Below are 15,636 nucleotides of genomic sequence, written 5' to 3'. Positions count from 1 at the left end.
AAAAAACAATAAGTCAATGCACATGATTTACTTTCATTGGCCACACAAAATGATGTGGTCCACGGGCCACCAGTTGGACACCTGTTTTCTATGTTCAAACATTTCCAGAAAAACGCAAAACGCCATCTGTCAGGAGGACACTTCAGAGACTCTTCTCTTCCTCCTCGTCATCCACCGGACAGACTGATGCACAGGTACTCTTTGTCTTCTTGACTAAGAATGTCCAAAATGGCGGCTCAACCGACATCTGTTCCTCTGTTTATCCCCCAGGACACAGCTCCCCCTACACTGGCTGACACAATGTCACCAGATGAGGTACTGTACCACCAAAGTTTAGCGTTGTCAGCTAATAAGTCGACTTATCGTACGATAAGTGCGGTCCTGTGATTGGCCGAAGCAGATCAAAGCCTGGGAGGAGTCCGAGATGGACAAGCCAATGGACATGGAGCAGATCCGCATTGACCCCTCTCCCTTTCAGTTGGTTGAAAGAACATCTTTGCACAAGGTGAGCAACCAAATGAATAAATATACTAGGGCTGTCAAAATTATCGCGTTAACGGGCAGTAATTAATTTTCTTAATTAATCACGTTAAAATATTTGACGCAATTAACGCACATGCCCTGCTCAAACAGATTAAAATGACAGCACAGTGCAATGCCAAACTTGTTACTTGTGTTTTTTGGAGTTTTGTCGCCCTCTGCTGGCGCTTGGGTGCAACTAATTTTATGGGTTTAAGCACCCATGAGCATTGTGTAATTATTGACATCAACAATGGCGGGCTACTAGTTTGTTTTTTGATTGAACACTTTACAAATTTTATTAAAACAAAAACATTAAGAGGGGTTTTAATATAAAATTTCTATAACTTGTACTAACATTTATCTTTTAAGAACTACGAGTCTTTCTATCCATGGATTGCTTTAACAGAATGTTAATAATGTTAATGCCATCTTGTTGATTTGTTATTATAATAAACAAATACAGTACTTATGTACCGTATGTTGAATGTATATATCCATCTTGTCTTATCTTTCCATTCCAACAATAATTTACAGAAAAATATGGCATATTTTATTGATGGTTTAAATTGCGATTAATTACGATAAATTAAGATTAATTAATTTTTAAGCTGTAATTAACTCGATTAAAAATTTTAATCATTTGACAGCCCTAAAATTTACATGTTAATAAAATATATTTTTCAGTTTTTTTTTGTTGTTGTTTTTTTTTTTGTTTTTGTTTTTTGCCCTAATAACTCTTTGGCTGCCACTTTCAATGTTACATATATTGTTTTTGACAAGTTTGATCAGTAACACTGAGGAACAATTTTGGGAAAAAAATCTGTCAAGTTAACCAAATTTATCGTGCTAATTCGTTGCAGTCAGTATTTATTCTATAGCATTCCAAGTTCAAACATATCTGATAATACATATTTTGACATACAGTATTTTTAAGGAAACAGAAATAGTTAAAAATTTGATGAGGTAGAAAAAAATTAGTTTCGCATGTCGCACCTAAAAAATAGCTGAGACCTAACTGAACAAAAACTTCAAACACAACGTGGGAACTTTTTGAAAACGTTTGTTTTGTTATGCAAAGCTGCAAACACTTTGTACTGTACACATACATTATGTATTATGTGCATTATGTATACAGCACATTATCGCAATACATTGTTAGCCCCTGCAGAGAAAGTGATTATGAGCAGCCACGCAAGCAGAATGCTGTTACATTCCAATACATTTAACAGTGACTGGAAGGTAACCTACTCGCCCCCACTCTTTTGCTGTTTTATTCCTCAGACCCACACTCTGTTCTCCCTGCTGGGTCTGAGTCATGCCTACGTCACCAGTATTGGCAAGCTGGTGGGTGTGGTGGCACTCAAAGAGGTAAAAAGTACTTTTTTGGTTCAAAACAATTATCATAAAGAGTCATTCCATATGAAACTCAACAAGCGGTCTGCAGGTGACCAACTCTGATTTGTGTCAAATTTATTTTAAAGACTAGCAGTATAGCTTGGCTGTAAGGCATACTACTTGTTCTGGGTTGTTGACCCAAGGCTCTTGTCCGCCAGACATCGCACGGCCCCAAGAGACAGTGCCTTTATTGAACAGAAAACACAATAATATAACAACGACAACCAGCACTCTCAGTCATGGTTGCCACAACTATCCATGAACCATTGCGGGCATATTACATAATAAATAACAGTTGCTACAGTATGAATATCCAGCTGAAATGAATCCCTTAGTAATAGTCCGGAAAATTGAACATTTTTTAAAATGCACCATCTTGTTGTGGAGTACTCGAAGCCACAACGTATCATCACAGCACATTTGAATTTCTACATGAACCCGTTAAGTTTCAAAGCCAACATTGCAATCGCAAGAGACGTGCCTTTGGCCCAAAAGTTTGCGTCCGTAATCAGGTCGCATTTTCTATGCTAATTTTTGGAGTTTTGAATTGATTTTCCGCACTAAATGGAGGTATACGGAGATCAAACCCATCTAGAAACACTCCCAGACACATAAAGTACAACTGTGTAAAATTTGATCAAAATCCGCCTTGCCGTTTCAGAGTCCATAGAGAACGAACACACACAGACAAAGTTCCATTTGTATATAAATATAGATTGTATGAATAATGAACACATGCCGAATTTATTATCTGAGTGGTTTTCAAGATAAGCACTGCAAAATTGCACTTCCCAACATTGACCAATTTCCAGTTTGCTAAATTAACTATCTAGAAGTGCTCTTCCCCCACAGCAGGGCCTTAAAAACTGACTTTTTGATTTCCTCCCCTACAATGATACGCATTTGCGAGGCAAATAACTTAAAGTGATCCTCTAACTTAAATGCATGTAGGCTCTAATAAACCACAATTGTTCTCTTGTACTAAAATATGTAGTTAGAAACACATAAAATGTTAAATCAATGGCAATATTTTATAATATTTAGTACATATTTTGACCATAATATATTATATTATATTACATATTTTGACGCCATGGTTTGCGGGCTCGCAGTGATGACGTCATTGGGATCTTTCCAAATGTGTAGCATGTTCAACAATTGCTTATTGCTGCCTAAACTCGCGAAGTAAAATGCCATGATGTGCTGCTTTTGGATGCAATTTCCAGTCAAATGGAAACAAGGGGAGTGAAGTGGGTGGTCAAGGTGGAATTATTATTTTTAGTGAATAAATGTGCATAAGTGGAAGCTCTCCCCCTTTTTGGTCCATGTATGCACATATCCTACCCACCACGCGTTACAACTGGCACCCGAGCATTTTTCCTGGATCCTCAGTCAAGTAAGGGATCCGTCTATTTTCTGGATCCAATGGTCCCACCGCGTCTGCAATGTTGGTTTCGGATCTGTCCATTTTTTTGATTTGTCGGTCCCACAGCGGCTTTTCGGATCAGTCTATTTTGTGGAATCGACGGCCTGATCGCGGCTGCAACATTGCCATGGGATCGGTCTAATCCCTGGATCTTCGAGTGAGTAAAAAACGCGGATTTGGATTACTATTGCTATCTTTTTTGTTGACTATTCTTCGTGGGAGTTTTCCCCAAATCATACAAAATAATTAAAGCACTATGGCACGCTACAGTGACGACAGTGACTCTGACGTGGACCTTACAACAATGTTGGAGTTCGTCAGGGAACGTGTGTTCGCGTACTGCTGAGCTCCCGAGTGAAGAGTGGTCAAGGTGGAAATATTATTTTTTGTGAATAAATGTGCATAAGTGGAAGCTTCTCCCCTTTTTAATACTTTTATACACGTATCATACCTACCACGCGTTACAATGTACAAGACATGTATTACACAAGGTGTGCTCTTTGGCCTGTACTGTATGTAAAGCACACATCAGCTCTGGATGCTAACAATCTACATAATTATATTGAGATAAGTTTGAAAACACAATATGCTTACCTTGAATATCTGCTAATGGAACCAAAGTTCCCAACAGCATACACTCTCACTCCCAACCGGAGTTTCCAACAACACTCTCTCGCTCTGTTGCCATTTAGACTCACTTGCAGCGAGTGCATCACCAGTTTTGCCCAACTTTTGTCTTATAAGGTATTTGCTGCACGCATTTTTCCCTGAAGCTCGTCTTGTGAACGACCGACAGTGCTGTCCTGCTCTTCACTTTTCAGATCTGGTTCAAATAGGAAGGGTAGAACTGACGACATGTTGGGAAAGCTAACGAGTGACACGCTGGAATTTTGGCAATGGGCCCGGTGACGTCACGCACGGCGATGTAACAAGAATGGCGACCTATCACTTAAAATAATTTTACAAACTTTATTAAAACAAAAACATTAAGAGGGGTTTTAATATCAAATTATTATAACTCATAATAACATTTATCTTTTAAGAATTACTTGTCTTAAAAATAGAGGAGCCCTTTAAAGGGCAAGACAACTAGCATAAATGATCATGTAAAAGATGGTTACTCAAAGTACGTAACTCATTCAACGCCAATGATTATGTCAACTGACCGCATTAAAATGCACACATTAATCTCATAATGAGATTAATCTGGAATGTATGTTTGGGTTCAACAGATTAATCTATCAAAACCATTGATAATTGAAAAAAAACTGTTACTGTTGTCAGGGCAAGGAGAGTTGAGGCCACGTGACTGCTGAGTGTCAGCTTCTCAGTCGAGTTCCTCTGTTATCAGATGTTCCTTGTGGGCGAAGAGGATGTCTTTTCATTGTTCTGGAATGTCCATTGTTGGTTACCAGAAGAGCTGATGGTGGGATTTGGTGGTCCAAACGTGAAGGAAAGTAGTGCACCATTAGCACTGTGTATAGAGAAGATGGGGCACTGCTGACCTCGTCTCGGGACGTCGTGAGTCGGTGGGGAGAATACTTCGAAGACCTCCTCAATTCCACCGACACGCCTTCCTTTGAGGAAACAGAGTCTGGGGACTCTGAGGTGGCCTCTCCGATCTCTGGGGTTGAAGTCACTGAGGTGGTTGGAAAGCTCTTCGGTGACAAGGCCCCGGGGGTCGATGATATCCGCCCAGAGTTCCTAAAGGCTCTGGATGTTGTGGGGTTGTTGTGGCTGACACGCCTCTACAACATCGCGTGGACATCGGGGACAGTGCCTCTGGATTGGCAGACCGGAGTGGTGGTCACCCTTTTTAAGAAGGGGGACCGGAGGGTGTGTTTCAATTATAGAGGGATCACACTCCTCAGCCTCTACGGTAAAGTCTATTCAGGGGTACTGGAGAGGAGGGTCCGTCGGGAAGTCGAATCTCTGATTCAGGATGAGCAGTGTGGTTTTCGTCCCGGCCGTGGAACAGTAGAACCGCTCTACACCCTCGGCAGGGTCCTCGAGGGTGCATGGGAGTTCGCCCAACCAGTCTACATGTGTTTTGTGAATCTGGAGAAGGCGTTCGACCGTGTGCCTCGGGGAGTCCTGTGGGGGTACCGAGCCCCTTGGTAAGGGTAAGACAAGTTTCCCCTTCTTAGGGGACAATAAGTCGAATTCGTTCCCAGTGAGGTTTGGACTCCACCAAGGCTGCCCTTTGTCACCGATTCTGTTCGTAATTTTTATGGACAGAATTTCTAGGCGCAGCCGAAGCGTTTAGGGGGTCCGGTTTGGTGACCTCAGCATTGCATCTCTGCTTTTTGCAGATGATGTGGTGCTTTTGGCTTCATCAGGCCATGACCTCCAACTTTCACTGGAGCGGTTCGCAGCTGAGTGTGAAGCGGTTGGGATGAAGATCAGAACCTCCAAATCCGAGACCATGGTCCTCAGTCAGAAAAGGGTGGAGTGCTGTCTCCGGGTTGGAGATGAGATCCTGACCCAAGTGGAGGAGTTCAAGTATCTTGCGGTCTTGTTCACGAGTGAGAGCAGGAAGAAGCAGGAGATCGACAGGCGGATCGGTGCAGCGTCTGCAGTAATGCGGACGCTGCACCGGTCTGTAGTGGTGGAGAAGGAGCTGAGCTGCTCTCGAAGCTCTCGATTTACCAGTCGATCTACGTTCCTACCCTCCCCTATGTTCACGAGCTGTGGATCGTAACTGAAAGAACAAGATCCCGGACACAAGCAGTCGAAATGAGTTTTCTCTGCAGGGTGTCCGGGCTCTCCCTTAGAGATAGGGTGAGAAGCTCGGTCATTCGGGAGGGACTCGGCGTCGAGCCGCTACTCCTCCGTGTTAAGAGGAGTCAGCTGAGGTGGCTCGGGCATCTGGTTAGGATGCCTCCTGGACACCTCCCCGGAGAAGTGTTCGGGGCATGTCCCACCGGTGGGAGGCCCCGGGGAAGACCCAGGACACGCTGGAGAGACTATGTCACTCGGCTGGCCTGGGAACGCCTTGGGATCCTGTCGGAGGAGCTGGTCGGCTGGGAAGAGCGAAGTCTGGGTTTCCCTGCTAAAACTGCTGCTCCCGCGACCCGACCTCGGAGCAAGCGGAAGATGATGGTATGGTATGGTATGGTATGGTATGGTATGGTATGGTATGGTATGGTATGGTATGGTATGGTATGGTATGGTATGGTATGGTATGGGATGGGATGGGATGGGATGGGATGGGATGGGATGGGATGGGATGGGATGGTATGGTATGGTATCGCGCAATCAGCGCACAGTCAGCGTCAATCTCAGTCAGCTACATGACGCGCACGTTGGGCTTCCGTACTCAGCAGGCATCTTGTATCTGTTATGCCCTTATCTGCCCATTGTCTTAGCGCTGCAAATTCCAATCACTCATTTAAATGCTATTTATTTTGTATTGGGTGTGTTAGAGTAATACAAACAGTCAAACAGTGAATATGGATTTTTTTCTTTTTATACTGAAGGGAATAGCATCCCTTCAGTACAAAAAGAAAAATGCAGATAGATACTACAGCTGGGTGTCGGCATCGGCAATCCGGAAACACAAAATGGTATCTGTGCAACTCTAGTTAAAATTTACAGTGCTTTATTTCCTGTAGTTTTTTGTTAATTAGACAGTAAATCTTTTATGGCTCAATTTTACTATAAATATTATGTTTTTTTTGTTTGTTTTTGTTTTTTTTTACACTGTAATTCTAGAATAAATTTGAGACAAATCAGAGTCTGTCACCTTCAAACATTTCTCAACTTTGGTTGAGTTCATAAGGAATTACACAAAATAGGGAACAATATTGCACTAATTACTTGGGGTGTGCACACAGTTACAGAAAGCTATAGAAGGCTCAACTCGCAGTGGCGTAAGGCTGCGTCCGCCGTTGGCCAGCTTCCGGGATGCCAACAGGAAAGCCAAGAAGCACCAGCCACCATCCTCTACCACTTCCTCCCCCACGTGGGACAGGGACCTATGGGGCGAGGGGAGCAGAAGGGATGGGGAGCCAGCGAGGAAGGATTCAAGAGGAATAACTGCCCAAGACGTCTTGTCTTCAGCCGGAGGCAACTCGGTCAATACTCACGAGTCGGCGTCGCCGTCCACTTCCTCGCCTGCCGACTCGCCGGGCTCGCCAGCCGACCCCGTCCTCACGCTGTCCTCCCTACGGGAAGAGCATGAGAGCGAGGAGTCGGATGAGCCCATCTAGAAAGGACGAGTCTGGTCAAAAACTTTGTGCTCTAAGAGCTATTTTTTTCTACTTTTTTTTCCACTCTTCAAATCTCAGGTGCCTCCTGTGTCTTTCACAAACTCTTCAGCCCTTTTGGACATTTTAGTCCTTCTTATAAATGGATTTATACGATGCACATCCACGTCAGTGACTGCTAATTTTTACTCAAATATTTGATGGAAGAATGGCAGCCTTTTATGACGACAATGAAGACATGTATTGATGTAGAATTAATTGCATTTACCTCGAGGAGGATTTAATGTTTACTGATTTAGGTTCATTTTAAATATGTGATTTGCTAATATATATTTGACCTGAAATCACCTAGAATGGTCTGTAATTTTTTAAAAATAAAAAACGGAGGGGAAAAAAAATCAATGAGCAACTCATTTGAATTTTTAAGAAAGAAAGCATAGACTTCAGAATGTATTGACGGGACACGGGGCGCACGGCCGATAAATCGGGGGCCTGCATTGTTGGCGAGGCTGTCAAAGCTGACCGAGTGGAATCACAGACAAAGAGCTTTTTTCGTTGAAAATTTTTGTGGATAAATGCTTAAATCCCCGAGTTCTTTATAGATATGGACGTAAAAAAGGCTCGATTCTTGGTTAAAAGCAAAAAAACGTGCAGTTCTCATTTATTTTACGTAAATATGTCGAATTATAATGCTAGTCTGTTTGTGAATGTAGCTAGCAGCCGCCTGATGTAAACAGAGCTTTTCCTGTGAAAATTCTTGTGAATAAATGCTTAAATCCCCGATTTCTTTATAGATATGGATGTAAAACAGTCTCGATTCTTGGTTACAAGCAAAAAAAAAAAAAATGCAGTTTGCGTTTATTTTACTGAAATATGTCGAAGTACAATGCTAGTCTGTTAGTGAATGTAGTTAGCAGCCGCTTGGTGTAAACAGAGCTTTTCCTGTGAAAATTCTTGTGAATAAATGCTTAAATCCCCGAATTCTTTATAGATATGGATGTAAAACAGTCTCGATTCTTGGTTACAAGCAAAAAAAAAAAAAAAAAAATGCAGTTTGCGTTTATTTTACTGAAATATGTCGAAGTACAATGCTAGTCTGTTAGTGAATGTAGTTAGCAGCCGCTTGATGTAAACAGCTTTTCCGGTGAAAATTCTTGTGAATTAATTTAATGCTTAAATCCCCGTGTTCTTTATAGATATGGACGTAAAACAGTCTCGATTGTTGGTAAAAAGCAAAAAAAAAAAAAAAACCCCAAAAAAAAGGTGCAGTTCCCATTCATTTCACGTAAATATGTCGAAGTACAATGCTAGTCTGTTAGTGAATGTAGCTAGCAGCCGCCTGATGTAAACAGAGCTTTTCCTATGAAAATTCTTGTGAATTAATGCTTAAATCCCCGAATTCTTTATAGATATGGACGTAAAACAGTCTCGATTCTTGGTTACAAGAAAAAAAAATGCAGTTAGCGTTTATTTTACGTAAATATGTCGAATTATAATGCTAGTCTGTTTGTGAATGTAGCTAGCAGCCACCTGATGTGAACAGAGCTTTTCCTATGAAAATTCTTGTGAATTAATGCTTAAATCCCCGAATTCTTTTTAGATATGGACGTAAAACAGTCTCGATTGTTGGTTACAAGAAAAAAAAAATGCAGTTAGCGTTTATTTTACGTAAATATGTCGAAGTACAATGCTAGTCTGTTAGTGAATGTAGCTAGCAGCCGCCTGATGTGAACCGAGCTTTTCCGGTGAAAATTCTTGTGAATTCATGCTTAAATCCCCGAATTTGTTATAGATATGGAAGTAAGACAGTCTCGATTCTTGGTGAAAAGCAAAAAAAACGTGCAGTTCCCATTTATTTTACGTAAATATGTTGAAGTACAATGCTAGTCTGTTAGTGAATGTAGCTAGCAGCCGCCTGAAGTAAACAGCCTTTCCGGTGGAAATTCTTGTGAATGAATGCTTAAATACCCGAATTCTTTATTGATATGGACGTAAAACAGTCTCGTTTCTTGGTTAAAAGCAAAAAACCAAACAAACAAACAAAAAAACAACGTGCAGTTAGCATTTATTTTACGTAAATACTGTATGTCGAAGTACAATGCTAGTCTGTTAGTGAATGTAGCTAGCTGCCGCCTGATGTAAACAGAGCTTTTCTGCTGAAAATTCTTGTGAATCAGTGCTTAATAAAAAGTGCAGTTAACATTTATTTCACGTAAATATTGCTAACTATGATGCCAATGCAGTAGTGGCGAATTTCTCCCATTGATTTTTTTCACGTTTGAAAATGGATGCATGGTACGAAAAATATAATAATTACCTTGAATCCTCGATCAAATCACTCCTGAGACAATCCTTCCTGTTTGTATATGGTACAGCTTTTGTAGTTTTTCAAGTGAAATCCGGCGTCAGAGCACTGCGTGTGTGTGTTTGTGAATAGCTCCTCTTGATGTGGGTGGTCCCCTTCTTGAATGCGAGGCGCAGTGCATGACCGATCTGAGACGTCAATGCATTATGAAGTCTACGAAGAAAGTTGAACTATTATTTCAATAACTTACTGTATGTATATTTTTTGTTTGAGATGAACACTTATTTTTTTGTAAAACAAATGGAAAACTCTCTTGCTGAATGTTGTGAACTCATGTTTCCACTTATCTCTATATTCTATGCCACTTTTCCTTACCAGATTTGCAGCAGGAGAGGCTATATGCCAGATGACTGACGAAAGGGCAGATATACCCAGGACTGTTCGCCGGCCAATCACGGGGCGTATATTGACAACCAACCATTCACAATTATCTACTATCAATGTAGTCATCAGTTTATCTAACATTTCTTTGTTTGGGTTTTGAGGTGGAATCTACAGCAGAACTTTTGGATGTTAACTGTTTGCAGTGCTGCACGTACACATTGAGCAGCGAATGCGGCGCATATGGGTGTGAGCCGACAGGGGGCACCGACACGAGGGATCCCTACATCACTCCTGATCACAGTCAAAAAACTCCCACACCTGTTTTTTTTTTTTTTTTTACTTACACCTTTAAATTGTTTATTAGGAAAGTCAATGGATTGTTTCCAACGAATTTGATAATCAATTTTTGCCGTTAGCTATGAGCAGTCCCGTTTGAGTCCTTGTTCGTGTGATGCAGCGCACACAACAGTGATTAGAGAAAGAGAGAGAGAGAGTTCACTGCTACATTCAGGTTGGGTTGCTGAATCAATAATTTTACAGTGTCGACAGTTAGATTGTCTTGTGTGTTGTTAGATTGTCTTGTGTGTTGTTAGATCGACAGTGTGCCTCTGTCAGAGGTGAGTAAATAATGCAATTGCATTGTTTGTATTCTTTGTTTATGAGACGTTACTACTTCACATGGAGTGCTAAGCTAGTTAGCGATTATGCTAATCAGTGTCTTAAAGCATCGCTAAGGAACTTTTCAAGCTTTATTAAATATTTTCATAACATTTGTGATGTGACCACATCACCCCCATCCTCCGTCAGCTTCAGTGGCTCCCAGTTAAACAAAGAATTAACTACAAGATCCTTCTCATTACCTACAAAGCACTTTATTGCCTGGCCCCACCTTCTTCTCAGAAAGGCTCTGTTGTAGTGAACCTTCCTAGTGAACCTAAGTAACCTCCTAAACCTACTGAAATGCAAAAAAAACTGTTTTGGCACAGTTATTTCTATAACGCATACTAAAACTGATTTTCATTCAAAATTGTATTTTTTTCAATGATTTGCAAAATAAAGGTTAACAAAAACAGCAATAACCCCAACCTCCAACTCCTAATTTTTATTTTCCCTAATTTGCTCACATATTAAATGCCAAATCTCAATTTTGACTACTTAAGAACATAGGATGTATATTAAAATTGAAGATAATGTAAACATTTACTTTTTTTTTCTTTTTTTTTAATGATAATGATATAAGTAACATACATTAAGAAAAATAAGTACAAATGACTTATGCAGAGTGAAATGGAATAGATTTTGAAGATCACGCAATCATTGACTTTTTTAAATCATAAGGAAATGAATAAGTAGCCTAACATAAATGAACAAATATAAGTCCGAAGTGCACATTGACAGCTAAGATGTTCTGAACCTCCCCATCAGAGCAAATAAAACTAAATATGATAAATAAGCCTCCTCAACTCTTTCCCTGCTCTTAAAGGTTTGATCCAGTTTCTGTTGCATTGCCCTTTTTTGTAACATCAAATCAACACTTTTTAAAAAAAAAAGTTTTTGCTGTTCCAGAAAACATGCACATTTGAACCAATCAGAGCTAACTTTCTCTGCTGATCACACGTCAGAATGTCAGCCAATTGAACGGATAAATGAGTCCAGGCGTTTTGCTTTGCTGCGTGCATTCGCACATTGACGTGACTCATCATCGTCACACTCAGATAACTGCAGCAGCTGGGGGAAACCTCCATGCCGTCCGTGGAATAAAATAAATATCGGTGGCAACGGATTACGCTAAACAAGCACTTTATTATGCTTGTTAATACTTGTGTATGTAAATCTGATGTTGGTAGATTGTTTTCTTCTTGGAGATGAAATGCAGTGTGGCAGCTTAGCATTTTTTTTTTTTTACATAGCGTTTTGACAGTTGCAATCAAATTTTTGGAATCAAACCACCGAGTACCAGAACAGCATTCTGGCCCTGAATCTTACACTGGAACTGTGTTCCGGCCCTGAATCTTATACCGGAACTGCGATCCTGACCGTTCTGGCCCACTTTCACCCCTGAACAAAAGTCACTAGCCACGTTTACATGCTGACTTTTATTCATACCGATTCAAATCATTCCGAATGGAAATTTCAGATCAGCTGTTTACATGTCACTTCATCTATTCCGATCCAGCGTTTACATGTGACTGCCTTTATTCCGAAAGGACGTTTGGCAACTGCCGTCTGACATGCGCAGATTAATCAAAACAAAGCGTCACGTTGCAAAACATGGAGATCGATCGTCGGAGTGCTGCTGTTTTAACTTTAACCCACTTGTTGTGTTTGTGGGGTCGTATCCGCTTCTGCTGTTTTGCTCTTTTGCCTTGTAGTAGCCGGTTTTCCACCGGTTTCTAATCTGGTCAACGCTCCGGTCTATTCCGGCTTCGTGTAACCTCTCGTGAACTTTTTAGAATAGTTCACTGTTCCTCGTTTTACGCCCGTCTAAGCGAGCAATTATATTCAATTCTTTTAAAGTTTGAATTAAATACAATCTTTTCGCCGGACTCCAATTAGGTGCGCTGTGCTTGGAAGCCATGTTGCAAGAGACGTTACTTACGTCACAAAGTGACGTCACCACGTCAGTACGGAGCATTCTCTTTTCAAATCACGATTTAAAACCTATGTTTAATCTCCCTTACCCCTCTTGATTTTTAGCTCTGCCTCGTCTTAACACTTTTATCCTGTTTTTATCTGTGTATGTGATTTTATCCGTCTCTTGTACAGTGTCCTTGAGTGCTCTGAAAGGCGCTTGAAATTAAATGCATAATCATTATTATTATATGTCGACTGACAACGAGTTGAATGCAAAGGCGTAGCAAGGGTTCCCGGGGGCCCCAAGCAACAAGCAACATGGGGCCTTTCTGAGTCATGTGACACACATACATTCTCGCGCAGTATAATTAACACAAAGGTGGTGGGGTGCGAGTGCGCGCTGCGTGCACGTGCGGTCATCTTGGCCATAAAAGTGGCGAAAACTGAGCACTTAACACTGACTCATATGGATGTACTTACATTCGTTCATGGACGCACACACAGGTGGCCGTCCTCTGCTCGAAATGCGCACCTTACGCCTATTCTCACTCCCAGAATACGCAGTGCTTGTGACGTAGGACAATAACAGGACTGGTTGCTATGGGAACGTAAGCATACCCAAGGAACCTTGCTAAAAGGAGTATTAAAAATGCTAATAAAATAGTTTAGGATAATTTTAGATGCATATACAGTTGTGGTCAAAAGTTTACATACACTTGTGAAGAACATAATGTCATGGCTCTCTTGAGTTTCCAATTATTTCTACAACTCAGATTTTTCTCTGATAGAGTGATTGGAACAGATACTTCTTTGTCACAAAAAACATTCATGAAGTTTGGTTCTTTTATGGCTTTATTATGGGTGAACAGAAAAAAGTGATCAAATCTGCTGGGTCAAAAATATACATAAAGCAGCGCTAATATTTGGTAACATGTCCCTTGGCCATTTTCACTTCAATTAGGCGCTTTTGGTAGCCATCCACAAGCTTCTGGTTGAATCTTTGACCACTCCTCTTGACAGAATTGGTGCAGTTCAGTTAAATTTGATGGCTTTCTGACATGGACTTGTTTCTTCAGCATTGCCCACAAGTTCTCAATGGGGTTTAAGTCAGGACTTTGGGAAGGCCATTCGAAAACCTTAATTCTAGCCTGATTTAGCCATTCCATTACTACTTTTGATGTGTGTTTGGGGTCCCAAATGCGCCCAAGACCCAATCTTCGGGCTGATGACGTTAGGTTATCTTGAAGAATTTGAAGGTAATCCTCCTTCTTCATTATCCCATTTACTCTCTGTAAAGCACCAGTTCCATTGGCAGCAAAACAGCCCCGCAGCATAATACTACCACCACCGTGCTTGACGGTAGGCATGGTGTACTTGGGGTTAAAGGCCTCACCTTTTCTCCTCCAAACATATTGCTGGGCATTGTGACCAAACAGCTAGATTTTTGTTTCGTCTGACCACAGAACTTTCCTCCAGAAGGTCTTATCTTTGTCCATGTGATCAGCAGCAAACTTCAGTCGAGCCTTAAGGTGCCGCTTTTGGAGCAAGGGCTTCCTTCTTGCACGGCAGCCTCTCAGTCCATGGAGATGCAAAACATGCTTGACTGTGAACACTGACACCTGTGTTCCAGCAGCTTCTAATTCTTGGCAGATCTGCTTTTTGGTGATTCTCGGTTGAATCTTCACCCTCCTGACCAATTTTCTCTCAGCAGCAGGTGATAGCTTGCGTTTTCTTCCTGATCGTGGCAGTGACAAAACTGCCATGCACTTTATACTTACAAACAATTGTTTGCACTGTTGCTCTTGGGACCTGCAGCTGCTTTGAAATGGCTCCAAGTGACTTTCCTGACTTGTTCAAGTCAATGATTCGCTTTTTCAGATCCATGTATGTATATTTTTGACCCAGCAGATTTGATCACTTTTTCTGTTAACCCATAATAAAGTAATAAAAGAACCAAACTTCATGAATGTTTTTTTGACAAAGAAGTATCTGTTCCAATCACTCTATCGGAGAAAAATCTGAGTTGTAGAAATAACTGGAAACTCAAGAGAGCCATGACATTATGTTCTTCACAAGTGTATGTAAACTTTTGACCACAACTGTATGTTATATTTTTCTTATACAGTATTTGACGAGGAATAAGATAGACCCATTAATAGACTTTTTGGGAAAAATCACCATTTCTTTAAGTCATCACATGAATAATGAGGTGGACAGTGAAAATCAACGTAAAACAACTCGGCAAGGACTTTCCAGAGAGTACTTGGTGAGTCACTCTTTAAACAATCATGTGGTAGTAATAGCTGATTGGGCTTTCTTAAACATGTACAATCTACGTGACATGGTTAGTGCTGATTGGGATTGATAACAGAATCGTTAGATAATCTGCCAAATAATTCCATGGTATTGAAACACTCCCTACACTTGTCGGTGCGACAATGCAGTAAAGCTGCGTGTGCTAAATCTGTTGGCCCTCTGTGGGCCCCTGCTGGCTGGGGACCCAAGGCAATTGCCTGGTTTGCTAATGGGATGTGACGCCTTTGGTTGAATGGCACCACTGTTATGGCCTGAGGGGAGTTGTATCGCTTTCACTGGCACGAATTAACTTTGAAGAGGGTGGCAAGTCCTTGTCACACAAAAAAAACTACAAATGTGCTGACTACTTTACGGCATACGTCAATTCGCTTTAGTGACGTGCAGATTGATGTAGTTTTGCCCTATCCGCGGATGGTTACATTGAAAGGTGCCGCAGGTTGCGATGCAGTCCGTAAGTCCGTCTGAATACGCCCGCACAAGGATGAGTGAACAGACATCCATAGGTG

General features: G+C 41.2%; 1 protein-coding gene across 1 annotated transcript in view; it reads left to right on the top strand.

The window, feature by feature from the left end:
• Positions 1 to 9,794, top strand: part of clcn1b (chloride channel, voltage-sensitive 1b) — a 91,486-nt gene extending 81,692 nt beyond the window's left edge. The window contains exons 19-23 of the mRNA XM_057833334.1: positions 109 to 194; positions 271 to 315; positions 401 to 505; positions 1,804 to 1,890; positions 7,180 to 9,794. Of these exons, the coding sequence (XP_057689317.1) occupies positions 109 to 194; positions 271 to 315; positions 401 to 505; positions 1,804 to 1,890; positions 7,180 to 7,554 (698 nt within the window). The 3' untranslated portion in view covers positions 7,555 to 9,794. The remainder of the gene's footprint in view (positions 1 to 108; positions 195 to 270; positions 316 to 400; positions 506 to 1,803; positions 1,891 to 7,179) is intronic.
• The last annotated feature ends 5,842 nt before the right edge of the window (positions 9,795 to 15,636 follow it).

The sequence above is a fragment of the Corythoichthys intestinalis genome, chromosome 4, assembly GCF_030265065.1.
Source record: "Corythoichthys intestinalis isolate RoL2023-P3 chromosome 4, ASM3026506v1, whole genome shotgun sequence".
Lineage (NCBI taxonomy): Eukaryota > Metazoa > Chordata > Actinopteri > Syngnathiformes > Syngnathidae > Corythoichthys > Corythoichthys intestinalis.
This window is presented reverse-complemented; position numbering and strand designations above follow the sequence as displayed.